This window comes from Microcaecilia unicolor, chromosome 9 (assembly GCF_901765095.1).
Source record: "Microcaecilia unicolor chromosome 9, aMicUni1.1, whole genome shotgun sequence".
NCBI lineage: Eukaryota > Metazoa > Chordata > Amphibia > Gymnophiona > Siphonopidae > Microcaecilia > Microcaecilia unicolor.
Window position 1 is genome coordinate 150,720,504 of NC_044039.1, and position 21,154 is coordinate 150,741,657.

Consider the following 21,154-nt stretch of genomic DNA (forward strand, 5'->3'; position numbering starts at 1 on the left):
CAATGTGATTTTCCGGATTTAATTTGTGATGTGCTATCTCTCACTGTTACCAATAACCTACCCTTCAATTATGGGCTGCTCATGTCTTTGTCAGTGGGCAAACTTACAAAATCAGCAAGGGATCAAATACTTATTTCCACCACTGTATACAGGTACTTATTTTGTACCTGGGGCAATAGAAGGTTAAGTGACTTGCCCACAGTCACAAGGAGCTGCAGTGGGAATCAAACCCAGTTCCCCAGGATCAAAGTCCACTGCACTAACCACTAGGCTACTCCTACCTACCCTTATTTCTGAAAATTAACCACCACCAAATATGCATGCTAAAAGCATCCATGCACTTTTGTAACTGCTATTTGTACAGGCAGAAAGGGAAGGGCAGAATGTCCAAAACATATGTTTGGTAATCAAACATGCTGCTGCTGCTCTCTCAATCTAAACATGACCCCAGAACAGGAGCATTTGTTTTTAATGAGGCTTGGGGACAGTCCGACCACTAAGCAGACAGGCATGTGCCTACGGTGGCAAAATTTGAGAGAAAGGGGATGGGCAAATTTGGGGACAGCCTGGATATTTAAAAACCTTGAGTGTACAGCATAAGACCTTGAACACATGCTGCCCCCCCCCCCAACCAGGAAATTTGCATCAGAGGGGGTGGGACTGCAGCAGCAGAGGAGAAGGGAAAAGCAGGCCTGGTCTCAGCAAAGTTAAGGGTAGAAAAACTGTTGGATGTGGGGACAGCAAAGGAAAGGGGAGTGGATACAAATGGGAGAGGAAAAATGCTAGAAAACCTTGGGAAGGGTTAGGGAAGGAAAGCAGCAATGCTAGAAACCAAAGGCTCAGGCCTCCTCCAAAATTGTGGCAGCCAATACATGACTGGTGGGGTTGCTGAAGCCCCACCAACTGAAGCGTTTTGTTGCTGGAGCCCTGCCCGTTCTGCCTGAGAAGCAGGAAGTCGGCAAGGTGTCCTAGCTGCTGATGCCAGCACTTCCGCACATGCTCAGTTCATGTATTTGAAATGAGCATGTGCGGAAGTGATGTTGGAGACTGGAGCAGCCTGCCTGCTTCCCCGCTTCTCAAACGGTACGGGCAGGGCTTCAGCAGTGAAACTTCAACTGGCAGGGCTTGAGTATCCCTGCCAGCAAAGGTATGATCTGCGGCAGGGGGAGGTGCAGTGGGAAGAGGGGGACAGAGAAAACGCTCGCCCTCCCAAGTTCATCCCTGGAACCCCCAACCCCCCATTAAAAAAAATCAACTTCTGGCTATGCTTGTGCTAGAAACTTTGGGGGGGGGGAGGTTGGGAAGGGAAGAGAATGTGCTGGAAATCGGGGAGGGGGGTAGGGAAGGTAAGAGGATATGCTGGAAGCCATGGGGGTAAACAGGGCAAGGGGGGATACTGGAAACCTGGAGGTGTAGGACCTTGAGCCACCCCTTGGGAGGGTGCACGGCTAAACGTTTGTCTAGGGATCAGATACACTTGGGCCATCTGGACACTAAATCAGGGATAGTCACCCACGTTCTCATATACATGAGACTGATTTGCATCCATTGTATGCAAATAGATCTTATTCATGTTCATTGTGGAAATCTTGAAATCCCAACTGGGTTGTGGCCTTCGAGGATCATAGTTGCCCACCCCTGCGCTAAATGGATGCACTCTATGAAACCTATATTTCAAAACAGCAGTTGCCAGATGGGTCATTTTATCCAGATAAATGGCTTTCATAATTGCTCAAAATAAAGATTTGCACTCAAGCAAAAGCAGAGAACCTTGTTTGAAAGTGTTTTGTATGTGAATACCCCTCATTCTCCTTTACTTCTGCTGACAGACGTCAATACTGTAAAAGTCTCGACCTGTGCCAAGCTAGCTTTTTCCTTTATGGAGTCTAAGTAGTTCTGGGACCCTGGGTGCTAAGCCCAATGGTATCATTCTGGACCTATATGATTTGGTCTAGTGCAAGTGGAGTGAACTGTGTAATGGGGAAGGCAGTCCACCTGAATGGATGAACACCAAATCCCACGGAGTCAAAACACAAACAAAGAAGTGGGAGGTGGACCAAGGAGCTGTGACTGTGGTTATATACAATGAGTAAACTTTAATGTAGACTCGACACAGTACTGTGTTTCGGCCACAAGCCTGCCTCAGGAGTCTTTGAAGTTCTGATACAGATATATAGTCTTGATACGAACTGGTCATAAAAAAGACCTTTTACGATCTAAGAATACAGTGAAACGCTGAGTATATACTCCTGAGGCAGGCCTGTGGACGAAACACAGTACTGTGTCGAGTCTACATTAAAGTTTACTCATTGTATATAACCACAGTCACAGCTCCCTGGAGTCATTGGTCCACTTCCCACTTCTTTGTTTGTGTTGTGAACTGTGTAATGCCAGGATCTTAATTTCATCTGTTGTAACAAGAAACCAACCCACCTTTATCTCCTGGGCAGTGAGCGGCTTCACCCTGTCATTCCCATTGCTGGATGAGACAAACACACTTTGCAGCAGTCTGTGTGTGAGGCTGCTGTCCCTAGACTTCAGCCCCGTACTGCCTTCTCGGGAAGGTTTATGATTTGACTGTACAACTTGGCAGGAAAGGGCTCTTTGCTCCTCAGAACTGCTCCCACCAACTTTGTCCCTCTGTACAGCGATACAAGGAGGCATGGGCTGCTGGCTTGGCTGTTTAGAGTGGTTTTCTGAAGCTTGGAAATCTGAAGGATCAAGGGAGAGAGCTTTAATCACCATCCCATTTGAGTGTGGCTGGTCTTCCATTGCTGGTTTGTAATCAGGCCACATGGTCTGCCTTCGGGCTGCTTTAATTTCCCCATTGCTGTGGAGGTAGTTTCCAGATTTGTCTGCTTTGTTTAGTTCAGGGATCTGAAATTGCAGGTCGTTGAGTTTTTCATCTCCAAGAAGTCCAAGGGACTGGGCTCTCCTTCGGCTGAAGGGACTTTTGCCCCTTAGAGTATTGGAGCTGATAACAGATAGTTTCTGGATGTCCTGCAGGATTCCCGAAATATATCCTTCCACCTCAATGGTGCTGCTCCTCACTACAGTCTGTGAAAGATACAGAGGAGGAAAAAAAACAGAGTTACTATGAATTTCTCCATTTTCTCTTCCTTCCCATCCCTATTCAGAACCAGGTTAGAGCTTTTATGTGTTCAGGATAAGAAAACTTAAACCTAAGGAAAAGCTTTCTCAAGGAAACTTCTTCAAATGGGAGGCAATCCCAACTCAAATTCCTGCTGATTAGGCTTCTGTGTACAAGAAGACATCTCTTTTTTTGGGATCCCCATCCTGCTTCAGAAAACAGGATTTCTTTCTTTATCAGAAAACATTTTCATCAAATTGTGTCTTGCTGTAGGTTTGGTCCTAGAAAAACTGCCCAGCTGGGATGATTGTAAGACCATCGGCCTTCAACCAGTAATGATCTCCACTAGAGTGATAAACTTTCTGGCATCATGAATCCATGCCATCTGTGAATGTGTGCTTATCTGCCTCTTTTCAAAATGTGGAGTGAGGAATAAACTATCTGTGATCTAACACCATAAAGGAACGGTGTGAGGAAAGATCTCAGATTACTGTGATATCCTCAGAATGCTATTGTAATGCGAGATCACAGCATCCAAACCACAGTTCACAGCTTCTATCATCGGTCACAAAACCCCCCAGCCAAACCAGTGGGCAACTTTTTTGTGAAAAATTATTAGTGCAAATAATTTCTATCTACGAAAAAATATTGTGACATATTCAATTTTCATTCACATGTATAGCAAAATTCATGGAACTACAAGTTGAACTTAGCTTGTGTGGCAGTCTAAGGCATTACGATAGCATTCTGAGGATACCACAGTCATCTGAGGTCTTTTCCCCCACCATTCCTTTAGATCACAGAGAGTTTATTCCTCACTCCACATTTTGAATTGAGTTTTGACATTTAGGGTTATGTTTACTAAGGTGTGTTAGCGTTTTTAACGCACCTGTAAATTTAAGGCCTATACATTTCTATGGGCGCGTTAGCGTTTAACACGCGTACACCATTTACATGCGTTAAAAACACTAACGCGCCCATAGTTCCACTTAGTAAACACAGCCCTCACCGAGAGAGTTTCCGTTTTGTATTTTCTTATCTGCCTGTTTGCAATACTATCTTTTCTGTGTTCCTCCACCTAAAATCAGGACCACTCTCTGTTGCCAACTTGCTCAAGGCACAGAGCAGAAACTGGTTTCACTGCTTTCTAAAACGGTGCATGAAAACCCAGCCCCAGGAACCCGTTAAGGAGGGTGTGAAGGTCATTTCCATTTTCAATTTCATTCCTTAAACTACTGCAAACAGGTTTTACCATCTGTGGCTTACTTCTATACCAGTGGTTCTCAACTCAGTCCTGGGGACACACCCAGCCAGTCTGGTTTTCAGGATATGCACAATGAATATGAACAAGACAGATCTGCATGAAATGAAAGTAGTGCCTGCAAACCTCTCTCATGCATATTCATCCTGGTTATCCTGAAAACCAGTCTGGCTGGGTGTGTCCTAAGCAATGGTTTGAGAACCACTGTCCTATGCAAATGTGGGAAGAGAAACAGTTTGAGCTACAAGAGTAAAAGGAGCATCATTGAGCAGACGAGACCTTAGGGAGTTATCAAGGTGTTAAGATCTCTCACTGCTATTTTAGGTTCTCAGTTTTTACGGCTAACTCATGGAACAGATCCCAGAGTTCACAGTTCAAGAATTTCATCCTCAGGTATACCACATGCTGCATCTCAGCATTCCTGTTTTACCTGAACAGTTTTGCAATAACCACATAACATTAGAAAGGCTGTATTTTAGTACTCATCTCACTTTCATAGGCCCTCAATGGAACAAATTCCATGCTAACATTATCTAGGACTTACACAGGCTTGCATTTCCAGAATATTCCAAAAACGGATCAAAATACTATAGTATATTATATTGCAATTGACACTTCTAGGCCACACATACCAAAATCTTAGATCAGTGCGGCTTTCGTATCAAGAATAGGACATACCCTAGGTCATAGAACATCCCAGGAACAATAAACTCTGCAAAACTCACAAAACTATTCATAGAGTAACAAACTTACAATATAACCAAGTCTTCCACGTTTTATGGACTGATGGATAATTAGTCTTGTGATGTATGAATTGTGGTAGCATATTACACCACTTAGCTGCTTGGTAAGAGAACAGAGTGGAAAATTGTAATCTGTAAGTGACACCCTGAGGCGAAGGGAACTAAAGGGCAACATCACATCATCAAGAGCCGTTCTATTTTGCCAGCCACAGATACATACTAAGGTTGTGCCTGCCTTTGCATGTATTCAGTTCATTAGCACACCTTAAAATATTTATCTGCGGATTTAGGGCCCTGTGTACTACGCAGCGTTATAGGCGTGTTAACATTTTTAACGCGCATTAATCATGTACATGCCTACAATATTCTTGTAGGCGCCTAAATGGTTAGCGAGCATGCTAAGTGTAGGTGCATTAAAAGCACTAACGCACCTTAGTAAACAGGGCCCTTTCTGCACTGGCATTCAGGAAGTATAACGCCTAGCCTGAGCAGTAAGTGGGGCTCCAATTGATTTTTGAAGGTAAATGTTTTATATAAAAAAATATATTTTTGATGTAATGGGGGAGGAGTAGGTTGTAATAAAAATTTTTTATTTCCAGTATGGTCTCCTGATGAAGAGAAAACGAAACTCTGCTAGTGTTGAGACCTGGAGAATTTGTTTGATATTGTTTGGGATTCCAAGAGTTTCCCATCTCCTTGTACATTGTGTATATTTGAGTGGAGAAGAACCCTTAACATAATTAAAGGAGAATTTGTCTTCAATTGGGAACAGCGAACTTATGATCAGGTTTTGCAAGCTGCTTTAAAATTATAGTTTGGTGAAGGAGCAATACTACAGTGTTGGAAGACTTCATTGTTATAATTGCAACAGAGGAAATTACAGAAGAGTTGAAGCTGCAAAATATCAGCCATGATGTTCAGTCTGTTTTAGCTGACATTTGATATAGAGGAGTATCATCCATTTTATATTTCAATTTTTGGACATAATCTGGGATGTTTTGTGAAAGGTTTTTCACTGTGCACCCATGAAATACACAAAGACAATTTTTTTCAATGTGACTGTATAGCTTTAATTGTGTATATTAGTAAGTGGTATGCCAGTATCAATGATTTGATTGTTATGTCCCAGTGGGGGTTGGGGAGATACTGAGAGTTTATTTTGATTTTGCTCACACCTTTTTCAGTAGTAGCTCAAGGTGAGTTACATTCAGGTACTCTGGATATTTCTCTGTTTCAGGAGGGCTCACAATCTAAGTTTGTACCTGAGGCAATGGAGGGTTAAGTGACTTGCCCAAGATCACAAGGAGCAGCAGCGGGATTTGAACTGACCACCCAGAGCCGTGCCTAGGGTCTCCAGCGCCCCCCCCTCCGTTGGCACCGCGCCGCCGCCGCGCCGCTCCCCCCCAAAAACGATCGCTACACCGCCCGTCCTCTTCTCCCCAGATCCTTTTCCTTTTTTTTTTTTTTTGTTTAAATTTACCTCTGTCCGGCAGCAGCGTAGCGTCAGTGAGAAGGAGGCAGCGCTCCCCCGCCCCGACGTGTCTACTAGTCTTCTTCCCTTCACTAAGTGTCCCGCCTTCTTCTGACGTCATTTCTGACGAAGGGAAGACTAGTAGACACGTCGGGGCGGGGGAGCGCTGCCTCCTTCTCACTGACGCTACGCCGCCGGACAGAGGTAAATTTAAACAAAAAAAAAAAAAGGAAAAGGATCTGGGGAGAAGAGGGCGAGGTAAGCATGGTGCGGCGGGGCGCCCCCCCAGAGGATGGCGCCCTCCTGCCATGCTTACCTCGCTTACCGTGTTGGCACGGCCCTTTGACCAGTGGCGTAGCAAGGGGGGGCGGGAGGGGCGGTCCGCCCCGGGTGTCAGCTCAGGGGGGGGTGCTCCCTGCCAGCTCCCCCCCCCGACCAGCTCCCACACCCTACCTTTAAAAAGAATATCGGGAGGCGCTGCGCCCTGCACATAAAGGAAATGTGGACCGTCGGATCTTCCCTCGCTGTCTGTCCCGCCCTCCGCTGACGCCACTTCCTATTTCCACAAGGGTGGGACAGACAGCGAGGGAAGACCCGACGGTCCACATTTCCTTTATGTGCAGGGCGCAGCGCCTCCCGATATTCTTTTTAAAGGTAGGGTGCGGGAGCTGGTCGGGGGGGGGGGTGTCATCGTGCTGCACCCGGGGGGGTGGGTGCAACGGCGAACCGCCCCGCCCCGGGTGGCAGCCCCCCCTGCTACGCCACTGCCTGTGACCACCTCTGGATTGCAAGACCAGTGCTCTAACCACTAGGCCACTCCTCCACAGTTCTTTTGGGTATGTGTGTAATGGAGGTATATGTTATATTAATAAAAATCTTTTTGATATTGTATAATATAGCTATTAGTCATGTTGGAATATGGTGATTTGTATTATTGACTAATGTTAATTGAGGCAGCCCTTTTACATATTTCGGATTCTATATATGGCGCAATTCCAAGATGTGCGCACAACTTAACTAGGCTAATGAGCAATATTTAGCTGCTAACAACCAAATATTGATGTTAACTGGCACCAATTAGGATTTGTACACATTTGGCTGCACGCTATTCTATAATTCAAGGCTCCCAAATCCCATCGTATGCAATGAGGGAGCATGGCCATGGGAGAGATATGGGAGTGTCCTTGTGTTACAGAATACTGGGTCAGAGCATTACACCAAGCAGAAGTCTGGCAACCAAAGTTAGGGTGCGGGAATCAACGCTAAGCATGATCTTCTATAAAGGGTGTGTGCCCTTTATAGAATTGCACTTAGCACCGATCTTTTCCGATGCTCATTTTTGAGCGTCATTTATAGAATCCAGCCCTTAGTGTTCACAAAATCAATTTAACACACATTAACCGATGAAATAATGCATGCAAAGTTCATTTATGCATGTTAAAAAGTTCTAACATGCATTACATATTATTCAGATGAATGTCTGAAACAAGCCAAATAAACACTTGAAAATCAGGAAAAGTCAAAATAATAATTTAAAAAACCCTTTGCTTATGCAGAACCCTCTCCCTAATAGATGCCTAAGTGAAGAGGCTGTATTGTTAAAATTGCCCACAGGTTGCACATACATGTATGGTTTCCTCAAGGATATCTAAGTGTGCACAGTCCATGGTAAATGTTCCTTTACACAATGAGGCATAATGGTACAATTCCCAAACACAAAGATAATATTTGTCTCCTACCTTCATAGGTTTTAGTTGCATTGGGGTAATTCTAGACGGGTCCACAACCGGTTTGGGGCGCCTCAACGTGTCAAAGATATTTTGCCATTGGGGAGGCAGACCCACAAACTTTCCTTCCTTCTTGTCAAAAGACGTATGAACCCGATGTTGGAAGTTCTGTGGTGCTGATATTTCGGGACGTTTCTTCTTTTTCTTACGAAACATGATGACGTACTAGAAAAAAAAAAAAAGACAGAGACCTGATCTCATTAACCAGTATACACTCTATGTCTGGCTGAAAAGAGCACATGGATCCTCTACACTGGGACATAAATCAAATTCATCTGTCAGTGTTTGAGTAAGGTCTAAGGCAGGGAGATTCTGAGTGAAGAATTTTCTTTTAACATGTCAATTAGGTCAGGATCAGTGCTAGAGATGTCAAGTGAACTTCTACCATGCCACAGTTTTGATCCTCCAACACAAAGGGCTATCAAAAATTACATCCAGGATGAAAGAACCCCTGAAGTTTTGAGAACTGTAACAAGAGCTTCATGTACTTGAAACCAGTAAGGGTAATTACATTTTGGTTCTGCATGGCCACACACACAAAGCCAGTTCTTTGTCATCAGTTCTAGAGATTGGACACAAAACTGACAGCCTGAAAAATGAAAAGTTTGGGTGTATGTATCCAAGTTATGTCTTCCAAATTATTATATTCTGTGTTACCAAACATTCTAAGCATTATGCATTATCCTGAAAATTCTATATAGTGTGACTAGAGTTGCACACACACAAATCTGGGCGTATTCTGATTTGTGCATGCAACTCAATTGGTTAACACTGATAATTAGATGTTAACAAGCAATTATTGGCACTAATTAGAATTTAAGCGCACTTCTCTCTAAGCATATTCTATAAAGTAGTCTGCGTAAATTCTACCATGCATATCTCAAAATTGGGCATGGCTATGGGAGCAGCATGGGCAGGTCATGAGTGTTCCTAATATTTATGTACAGTGTTATAGAATAACCCGTTCCATGCCTAAAGTTAGGTGTGGGCATTTACTACTACTACTACTTAACATTTCTAGAGCGCTACTAGGGTTACGCAGCGCTGTACAATTTAACAAAGAGAGACAATCCCTGCTCAAAGAGCTTACAATCTAAAATAGACCAGCTTTTTATTGGTGTAAATGGCTGCACCTAAATTTTAGTCACATGGACAGTGCTATGCGTATTCTATAAATCGTGCCTAACTTTAAGCCTAGTTTATAGAATATGCATAGGCGTGATTTCCATCCACGCCAAATATAGAATCTGGCCCTATATGTGAGACTCATGCATTGGAGGGTGTCTCGTTCTGACAGAGAGAGCCCTTCTCTTAGATATCGGAGCCTCTGGAAGCCACTGCAACAACACAGAACACACACTCTCAATGCAATGGGAAAAGGGAAGTAAGTTCAAAAAGGTTCCAGACTGACAACACAAAGGCTTCTGGTTATTTATATTTATTTTAAACACTTCTAATCTACCTTTACAAACTAGGAGGTTTCCATAAAAACATTCATACCAACGTAAAACAAAACATTATTAACAGAAATATAACATAAAATACTACTAACATAATCCAAAATATAAGGTGCTGCTATCATAACTTCTAAAACTGCACTATATCAATAGTATGCTTGAACAAAAATTTGCGTTTTTAATAATTTCTTAAATTGCTGGAAACTAGTAGTTAAGCGAAGCTGACCTAGCAAGGCATTCCACATCAACGTTCCTGCTATCGAAAAAGCAGAAACCCGAGTAAAGACATAATGTACTGAACCCACCAATTGCAAACTCAGACATTTTGAGAAATCTGATCTTAAAGACCTTCTTGATGTAGACAGAGTGAAAACTTGGCAAAAATACCAAGGCATTTTACCATATATGACTTGATGAATAATACTCAAAAATTTATGCTGACTTGATATTTCACAGGTAACCAATGGTTGTTTCAAAAATGGAGTTATATGTTCAAATCTGGAAACACCAAAAACCAAACCTAGCAGCTCCATTTTTCGTACTATTTGTAAAGCTTTGATCCTGTACTCTGGAACACCCAAATAAAGAGAATTGCAATAATCGATTTTTGATAAAATCAAAGCCTGAATAACTAAAATCCACTGTACACAACATGGGTTTTAAATGAAACAACATCCACAATTGATGGAAAGATGATTTAACTACATGTATAATTTGTTCTTTCATTGAGAGCTGTCAGACAATCATCACTGCTCCTTCTTGGACTTTGGAAGGGAACTGAACCAAAAAACAAATCCGATTTTTTAATCCAGAATAGTAAAATCTAGGTTGAAAACTTCCAGCATCTTTATAAAGAAAGGGTTGTCAAAGAACAAAAGACCCCAACCAACATCATAATAATACAGGAAATCAAGGAATTAGCCAGGTGGACTTGGAGAAGCCATTGCTAATTTTGGAATGGCTCTTTGAAACTGATCTACTTTTTGATATCTGCTGGGTACTTGTCATCCAGACTGGCCACTGTTTGAGACAATGCTGGGCTACATGGACCTGGGTCTGACTCAGCATGGCTTTTCTTATGTTCAGGGGTGGACTGACCGTACAGGTAACCGGGCAGTGCTCGAGGGCCCAGTAGCTGTAGGGGGCCCAGTGTCTCTCTCCCACGCGATCGGCTCCAAGCCGATCATATGGGAGAGCGCCAGTACCTGTCAGTGTCCCGATCCTCTCCTTACTCTCCTGTGGGCAGCCCAGACAGAAGAAAACGGTCACAGCATCAGCCACAAAGGCGCTCTGCATACCTTTTGGCCAGTCCTGCCCCCAAGTATGCATCAGAGGGAAGCAGGACCTGCTGAGCTACGCAGAGACAGTGCTTGCATAGCTGGCTCCATGAACATTTTCTTCTGTCTGGGCCACCCATGGGAGAGTACGGAGGGGATCGGGACACTGACAGGGACGGCCACGGTTTGTTAGTTGAAATCTGGGAGGGGATGGGCCAGGGGACCCAATGACCTTTACTGCCCAGGGGCCCAGATCACTGTCAGTCCACCCCTGCTTATGTTCTGTATATTTATTTTAGTTTCTTATATATTGACAAAGTTATCAAGGTGGTGTACAGTTAGGTACGGTAAGTATTTTTCTGTCCTTGGACAGCTCACATTCTAAGTTTGTACCTGAGCAATGAGAGTTAAGTGACTTGCCCAAGACCACAAGGAGCAATGGGATTCATACCAGGTTCCCTTGGTTCTCTGCCCACAGTTCTAACCTTTAGGCCACTCTTCCATCCACTTCCTTGTCCTTATAGGACTAAATAAGACAGTGGTGCCAACACACTAACCACACACAAAATTGCATTGGCCTCTCTGTATCATGTGGAGTTAAAAATAGAAGAGTACTGGTTAAGTGATGCTCTAAAATAGTTTTAATAGTAATTTTACTGCTGGGAGTTATAACCAGCCCAGATATTTTTTTTATTGCACATAGAGCTTTTTTGTTTAGTGTCTTTATAGTCACTTAAAGGTTTCCAGAAGCACTTAACAGCCAGCCCAGGGTGTGTATTGTCTGGCTATGCTCTGCTTCTGGGTTTCTTAGGAAAAAAGTGAATTTATTTTATGGATTTCTTTTGTTTCTCTGGAAAATGATAAGTTCTGCCTGTTCCAGACTGACCTGCAGGGCCCACAATTTGGAGCAGGTCGCTTACAGGTCTCTGCTGCAAGTTGTGGGCCCTGTAGGTTAGCCTGGAAGAGGGGGAAAGGGAGAGAGAGGGGACATAGAATTGCTGGATCATAAGGGGGAAGAGGAGACAGGTGAGTTGCTGGACCTTAAGAGGGAAGGGGATGGGGGAACTGCTGTGGAGGGGAGGGGTGGAGGTATAGGGAGATGCTGGGCTTCAAGAGTGTAAAAAGGGAGAGGGAGGGGAAATGCTTGGCATGGTGGAACCATGGGGGTTCTGAAGGAGATGAGTGAGAGGAGCATGGTAAGTACAGAGTAGAGAGTTGCACGGGGACAGAAATCCAACCCGTTCCCACTGGAATCCAACCTGTCCCCGCAAGAATTTAACCTGTCCTCACCCACAAGAATTTAATGGTACATTAAAAAAAATTCCTGTCAGCTCTCTTAGTCTCTGGGTTTGAGCCGCAGCACTGCAGGCAAGGAAGGAAAAGAAGTTGGAACACTTAGGTGCGCACATATAAGACTTCTCTGATTCACTGGCACTGTGTGCTAAGAGATCACCACATGCATGCGCCAGTAGGTCAGGTGATATCTGATGCCCCTGCTTATGTCAGAGCTGAGGTCTGCGCATCAGCCCGGAATCAGAGAGGATTAATAGTAATAGTAAATGACAGCAGATAAAAACCGGATTGGTCCATCCAGTCTGCCCAATAGTCACAATCATTATCAATTCATGATTCAATCAACAATTAATGTATATTATATAATTGATTATGGTCTTTCTGTGGCATTTCTGGGACATAAGACCATAGAAGTCCGCCTGGCCCTATCCTTATGTTCCAACGGCTGGAGTTGCCCTCAAAGCACACTCCAGCCTATTCATCTTCTCATTTGCGGGACACAGACCGTAAAAGTCTGTCCAGAACTTTCCTCATGTTCCAGCCACTAAAGTTGCTGTCTAAACCCTTTTCCAGCCCATTCAAAACCAGATTGTCATATATGAGACACAGACCATACAGGTCTCCCGGTATCAGCCCTAGTTCATCACAGCCAGAGTCACCATGTAAGTGTCACACGACACATCCACACACATGCAGCCATTTAAGTTTAGGTTTTTTATAACTTCCATTTTCTAAATAGAGATCCTCTGTGTTCATCCCATGCCTTTTTGAATTTCGTCACCATTTGTATCTCTACCACCTCTTTAATGGAGGCTTTCCACATCTGTGCTGTTAAAGCAAGGAGGAGGAGGAGACAGCACTCAAAGAACTTGGTACTCGGTAGGTGAAAGGCTGGCGCAAGTGCAGCATACACTTCCACAGGATCCCCACAGGAACTGCTTCTGTCCCCACGGGACCCCTGCAGAACTGCTTCCGTCCCTGTAGGAATCCCGCAGGTTCTGCGGGATTCCCGCAAACCCCGTTCCCGTGCAAGTCTCTAGTACAGAGGGTAGAAGTGTTAGTAATGGAGAGTGGGTGAAAGAAAAGGGAATAGGAGGCCAGGGAAGGAGTGAGACAGGAGATGTAGGGGTGAGAAAAAGAGATGGAAAGTTGATAGGTAAATGAAATGTAGGTGGAGGTGAAATTTGAGTAGGCAGACAGAAAAGAGAGAAAGAGGAAATATGTGAGAGACGGATATAGTGGGTAAATAGGAGGAGGAAAGCGGAGAAAGGACAAATGAATCACTTCTACTGAAAACAAGGCAGAAAACAGAAAAGAAGAAACTGGGCCCAACATACTTAGAAAAATAAAAAAGTGTTTTTATTTTGAGTTTATTTGGTGGAATATGTTAGCTTTGGGAAATGTGCATTGCGGATATCTTTGTAGAAGTTTCTATTTTTATTTCTCTTATCTTGTGGTACCTGCCTAGTTTACCTTCTTCTTGGGGTTCCCATTTCAATTTTTATCTTTATATTTCTATTTATAAAATTTGTGATTCCTTGTTCTGTATTTGGTGTGGGTTTGTGTGTGTTTTGTGTGTGATGGAGATATGGTATTCTGTTGCATGTAGTTTCTATGTAGAATTCTATCACAGTCCTGGTTGTTTCATGATATATCTCCCCTACAGCCACAGAGAGTGCTGAAAGTTGATCTACAAAGCAAGCATGACCTGGAGGTCACAAAATAGACAATCGGATAAACCCAAAAGTGACTAACTGCAAGTTATCCAGGTTTCAAACAGAAAGAGAATTTCAGAAGTCGTGACTTAGTGGTAAGAAATCTGTATTTATTAAATGAAAGCCCTATAAATTTCAGTATTAACAAATGAAACTACTCAGATAAAAAAGAAAGAAAGATAAAAATAGCTACTGATATTCCCAACAGCAGCAAGTTTAGCTGAAGTATTTCTGTTGTATAACCTCACATGAGGCCAGGTTCCCATATGTTATCAGACAGACTTTGCATTTGGTGGACTTTGTTCCCTTTAAGCCAGTGGTTTTCAGCCCAGTCCTTGTGATAAACCCAGCCAGTCAGGTTTTCAGGATACCCACAATGAATATGCAAAAGACAGATTTGCACAGAATTGAGGGAGTGCATGCAAATTTATCTCACGCTTATTCATTGTGGCTATCCTGAAAACCTGACTGGCTAGGTGTGTCCCAAGGACTGGTGAGAACCCCTGCCTAATAAGTGTCACTTCTCTTAATCCAGGAGGTTCTCAACCCAGTCCTCAGGACGTACCCAACCTGTCAGATTTTCAAGATCTCCACAATAAATATGCATTAGATAAATTTACATGCTTTAATTCAACTGTATGCCAGTCTCTCTCATATATATATTTATTGTGGGTATCCTGAAAAGCTGACTGGCTGGGTGTGTCTCAAGGACTGGGTTGACAAATACTACTTTAATCTGATGATTAATTACTTTGGACTCGCAATGATGAGGTGGCCTGCTGTATGCAGTGCTACAGAACAGCCAGAGTTGATTTCTCTTACCTGGGCTGACCAAGGTCACAGCTGTTGCAAATGGTACCATTTATTTATTTAGATTTATTTGGGATTTAGTTACCGCCCTTTGGATGACATTTACCCAAGGTTGTGTACAAGAATAACCTGGACATGGACATTATACAATTACAAAATTCCAGTAACAGTACACATTACAGCATAGTGAAGCATAAATGTGCAGTTAGAGGCATGCTAATTCAATATCATTAAAACATCTAAACAGACAGCACAGGAGAGATGCAGAGCTGGAACATATAGACAGAAAAAGTAGGGTAATAGGAGCTGAGATGGTTGAAAAGGGTAACTGAGTGGAGGAAGATTGTACATGCAGACAGAAAAGAGAACCCCGAGAGCCTGTCTCGAAGGGCCCAATTAAACGAGGGCTGGGCCTCTTCAAGCAGGCACGGGCAGGGGAGAATTGTGGGAAGGGGGTAGGCCTAGTAGGTGGGCTTTTGCTCTGCCATGATTGGACAGGGTAAAGGCAGGCAGCTTGCCTGCGAGCCCGCTGGGTAGGAGGATTGACCGGGGAAGTGGGCAGAGGCGGGACAGAGATGCTCCTTATTAGGTTGCCCCCTCCAAGGATCAGGGCGTTCCTGCTCCTCGGAGGCAGCTTTCTCACCCTCCCGCCCAATTTTCGTTTCATGGGTGAATGAGACAGTGTGTGGTGTAGTCTTATCTTTTCAGATGGTGAGTGTTGGGGTTGTTGCAGCGGCGTAAAACCTGAGCTACAGGAGCAATGTTTCATGGGGGATGAACCATGTCATTCTAAGACGGGTCAGGTGACCCTGATTAAAGGTGTGGAGGTCCACACAAGATGGGGCTCTTGCTGTCAGGGTGAAGCCGGAAGAGGAAGATTGGTGGTGACCACCGGAAGTGGATGTGCCACTTTGCTTATATGGCAAGCGGCGGCTGGGGTGGTTTGCATGTTACTATTTGCCAGCTGTAGCTCGGGGAGGGGGGGTATGTACTCCCTGTTGGGATATGTTTGAAAGTTGTTAATAAATCTGGCTACGGTCTACTGTTATCCCAAGTTGATGTGTACGTGAGTTTTATTGATTGAGGTACTGGAGGGGAAATTAAGTGGGGGAGATAGGCAAAAGGGGGGTTGGTATGTGTCCTGCTGAATAGGTCCCAGATCCAAGTGTTAAAGGTGCATTTACAGCCCCTGGATAGATGCTTTTAAATATTGTCCTCAACAGATACATATAGGTAATTTTATAACAGTGTTTCTAGGTGCTCTTCTTAAGCCTATTTTATAAAGGCAACATAGATGCCTAGGAACCTTCATACATTTACCCTGCTGTGAAGATGATATAAAATTGTACATGTCACATCAGCCTCTGGGAAATCATATGTATGGTCCATGTAAAACAGGGGTTTTTAACCCAGAAGTTGGGGCACACACCTAGCCAGTCAGGTTTTCAGGAAAGCCATGATGAATATGCATGAGAGAGATTTGCATACAATGGAAGTACTGCATGCAAATTTATCTCATGCATATTCATTGTGGATATCCTGAAAACCTGACTGGCTACCTGTGTCCCGAGGACTGGCTTGAGAACCCCTGATGTAAAGGTATGAGCAATCTTTTGGCTCGCGTACTTTATATGGCTGTGCAATTTAAGGCATTCCTCACATATTAATCTTGCTTTACATGCCGAAACACCTTTACAAAAATGTCCTCTATAATAAAATGAATTAAAAATAATAATAACTAAGAACAATCTCTCTATATCAATATCTTCATAAGTGTATATACACCAAACAGAATATATGATAAGCCATAAAGAGCCAGACTGAGCATAGCATCTTCTTCCAACAGTGGCCAGGCCAGGCCAGGCCAGGCCACAAGCACCCAGCAGATCCCAAAAAGCAGATCTGTTTCTCATAACTCATTTCAAGGGTTTGTCTTTATGCAGATGATACTAAGATCTCCAGCAGGGCTGGTGCTCCAGATGAAGAATTAAAATAAGAAGAGGATGACCTAACAAAAAAAAAAAAGAACCCTTGAGGGGTGGGCAAGAAGAGTCTGGTAACTATGATTTAACATAAAAATAGATACCATACATGTGAAACACAAAAATCAAAGATATCAATATCTTCCAATTGTGGGTACTTCTATCAATACAATATCGATACCAATACATTTCTTATATACCACAGTATTCCCTCAAGCGGGTCTAGTGGAGTTTACAACAAACAGGAAAAATTTATAACAGTAAAATGAATACAATTCAATTACAGCAGAATTTACTACAATTTAAAAAGCAGTTCCAATCTATAAAACAACCTTAAGTAAACAAAAAAAGTTTTTAAGTTTTTTACAAAAAAGCTGATAGTTAGATTCCAATCTAATTCCTACGGGAAGAGAATTCCAGTAAGAAATTGCAGAAAAAGAGAACGTAGAATCAGCTATGCTCGAAAATCTGACTCCTCTCAAAACCGGAGGACATAAGATCCGTAAACTCTGTAATCACACCGAAAATCTAGGCATAGTAATACAAATCTGTTTAGTAATTAACAAAGATGAAAAAACATAAATGGCCTGAGAAATTAGACACTGACAATAGACTTGAATAAAATCATTTGTTGAACTGGAAGCCAGTGCAATACTGTCCTATAGGGAGATATACTATCAAATTTTCTAAGTTTAAAGATCATTCTAATGAGACATTCTGAATAAGCTGTAATTTCTTTAACAATTTAGCCGACAATCCTAAATAAAGAACATTACAGTAGTCAAAATATGACAGCACTAATATTTGGATAGGCACCAAACAGGGTCAAGAGCTCAGGGTGATCATATCTGATGATCTTACGCTTGCACCACAGAACAAGAAGGAAGTACCTAGAACTAGAGGAATTATAGGGCTGTCTCTAGAAGAAAATGAAGCGATAATGCACGTGTACACACATTTCCTAATCGGCACTATGATAGCCAATAATGAATGTCATATTGCTAAAAGGATATATGTATAATCAAGGCAGTCCAAAGAAGGGTTGTCAGAATCTGCACCATCCTTCCATCGTAAAAGCCAGCTAGCTTTTTCAGGTGATGTATGCTGCTGATACTATCATGTGCTGATGCATGAAGCATGTGGCACTATGTGAGTCCAGCCATCACCAAAGCCTTAAGACACCATGCTGTGTCTGTAAGGACAGCACATCACAAGCATCTGCTGTACTGCTACACAAGAATCCTCACTCTACTACTACTTAGAATTTCTATAGCGCTACTAGATGTACGCAGCGCTGTACACTTGAACATGAAGAGACAGTCCCTGCTTGACGGAGCTTACAATCTAATTAGGACAGACAAACAGGACTGTAAGCTCTTTGAGCAGGGACTGTCTTTATTCTATGTTTGTGCAGCGCTGCGTACGCCTTGTAGCGCTATAGAAATGCTAAATAGTAGTAGGACAAACAAGAGATATGGGAATATTAAAGTGAGGATGATAAAATAAGGGTTAGGAGTTAAAAGCAGCATCAAAAAGGTGGGCTTTTAGCTTTGATTTGAAGACAGCCAGAGATGGAGCTTGACATACTGGCTCAGGAAGTCTATTCCAGGCATATGGTGCAGCAAGATAAAAGGAACAGAGAGTCTGGAGTTAGTGGTGGAGGAGAAGGGTGCAGATAAGAGAGATTTACCCAGTGAACGGAGTTCCTGGGGAGGAGTGTAGGGAGAGATGAGTGGGGAGGTACTGAGGAGCTGCAGAGTGAATGCACTTATAAGTCAATAAGAGGAGTTTGTACTGTATGCAGAAATGGATAGGGAGCCAGTTAAGTGACTTGAGGAGAGGGCTAATATGAGCATAACAACACTGGCGGAATATAAGTCGTGCAGCAGAATTTTGAACAAACTGAAGAGGAGAGAGATGGCTAAGTGGGAGACCTGTGAGAAGCAAGTTGCAATAGCCTAAGCAAGAGGTGATAAGAGTAGTGTGCTCAGAAAGGAAAGGGCGAATTTTGGTGATATTATAGACTGCTAAACGACAGGTTTTAGCAGTCTGCTGAATATGTGCAGAGAGAGAGAGAGAGAGAGAGAGAGAGAGGAGTCAAAGATGACCCCAAGGTTACGAGCTGATGAGACAGGGAGGATGAGAGTGTTATCCACAGAAAGAGCATGGGGGCTACCACCCTCATCACCCAATACTGCATCCACACCCCTGTGAACCATTACAACTCCATCAGCAACCATAGGGCCCATAGCCACTATTTTTTTTTTTTTTAAATATCTTTATTGAGTCAGAGAGACATGTACAGTGAAATGCAAAGAGAATGTTCCGTAACATCGCATTACAAATGTCAAAGAAAAACATGTAGGAACTTCAGATTAAACAAACACACACAAAAAGCTGTGCAATTAAGTAGAACAAAATCAGATCACCCTGACCCAATTTTATAAAAATGGAAAACAATTCCCCCCCCCCCCCCCCCCCCCCCACTGTCCGTCCAGGAAAGCACTCAGGTAGCAACATCGTCTACAAGTTTTCTGCATAACCTTATTCGTTAAATGGCAAACTGGTTACTTAATTCTCTCAGATTTTCCATAGCCACTATTAGTCAGTACAACCCATAGCAGCCACCAGCACTCACAACCCAGTCCCTCACATGTTCACCCCATGCCAGGGGCATAGCCCGAGGTAGGGGAGCACAATTTAGCCTGCTGCTGACCCTCCCCCACCACTTTCGACCCCCCCCCCCGGCCAGGTACCTTTGCTGATGGGGGTCCCCAACCTCCGCCAGCCGAAGTCTTCTTCAGTGCCGGTCTCTGGCACGTTCGCTGATCTGTTTCTGTGAGTCCTGACGTCCTGCACGGACTCCTGACATCCTGCATGCACACGTGCAGGACGTCAGGACTCACAGAAACAGATCAGCGAACGCGCCGGAGACCGGCACTAAAGACGACTTCGGCTGGCAGGGGTTGGGGACCACCACCAGCAAAAGGTACCTGGCGGCGGGGGAGGGTCGGCGATGGTGGCGGTAGGAGGGGGGGTCGAAAGTGGCAGGGGAGGGTTGGTGGTGCGGGGGCGAAAGTAGAGGGGGCCATGGCTAAATCTGTGGGGGCCCATGCCCCTGAGGCCCCACCTAGCTACGCCCTTGTCCCATACCATATATTTGCCTCCTCTCATTTTTGAGACTTAAAGACCTAAACATACATAATGAAAAAAGGTAGATCTTGTCATCTAAAATTTGGGTAATTTGTACCAAAATAAACATTAAGCAACACTCATGCAAAAGTGATGTCGTTGTTCACACTACATATTGAACGGGGGGAAAAAGGGAATACGCACAAGTTACTGTGCACCTGTTTAAGTCAAATTTTCAGTAAGTGTGCAGAAATGTATTGAAAGCTTGGCAATAACTCACATTACCACACATATCTTGTAAAATACAAGACTCAAAAGTTTGAACAAAACATAACAGTTGACCAGGTTATATTTAGCAAAGACTTCCTTTATCAATTAGTAATAAACATGGAGCTACTCCTGCAAAGTAAACGATAAGCTTCATTTCAGTCACTTAGGGGCCCTTTTACAAATGGCGGTTAGCCCAATGCGGACTTACCAAGCGCTGATCTGGAGCTACCACCAGCCTAACATGGCACCATTTCCCACGGTAGTTTCTGGTGGTTGCTCCAGCATGCACCATTTCCCGTGCTAGGGAAAATAGAGCCATAATTTTTAGCACAGCGCTAACCTGGCGGTAATCGGGCAGCACCACTTGGTACCCGGTTACCACCGGATTAGTGTAGGAACCCTTACTGCCACCTCGATGCACCCATTAAGTGCTTCCCTCCCCCCACATGGCCACACGGTAAGTGAAATCTTACCGCATGGCCATGTCTTTTTCGGCCTTCTTACCCGCTGCGGTAGAAAGGGCCTCAGCATGCGGCAAAAATGGCCCCCGTTTTCCTGCAGCTTGCTAAAAGGACTCCAATGTTTGTTCGAAATGTCCTCCCCAAGCAGACGCATAAGCGCGAAGCCCTGTACGGCACTGTGTCGATCAAGTTCTTGCCATGCAGTCACCACCCTTCTGACATTCTGTTGGACCAGTTTCATCATTCTTTTTAAGACGTTTATTTAATTCTCCCCAATGTTCACTTCTTTAGCAGAAATTAAACAATAAGTCATTTTGAACTGTATTGTTCAGTTTGTCACACTAACTTGATAATATCTTTTTCAGTAAACACCATTTTCTCAGTTAATGTAAACAATGACATCA

At 43.5% G+C, this 21,154-nt stretch overlaps 1 protein-coding gene across 1 annotated transcript in view; it reads right to left on the bottom strand.

Annotated features, from left to right (window-relative positions):
* LOC115477891 (serine/threonine-protein kinase PAK 6-like) overlaps window positions 1-21,154 on the bottom strand; it is an 86,857-nt gene that overhangs the window by 44,633 nt on the left and 21,070 nt on the right. Inside the window, 2 exon segments of the mRNA XM_030215020.1 lie at window positions 2,434-3,057; window positions 8,306-8,518. Of these exon segments, the coding sequence (XP_030070880.1) occupies window positions 2,434-3,057; window positions 8,306-8,509 (828 nt within the window). The 5' untranslated portion in view covers window positions 8,510-8,518.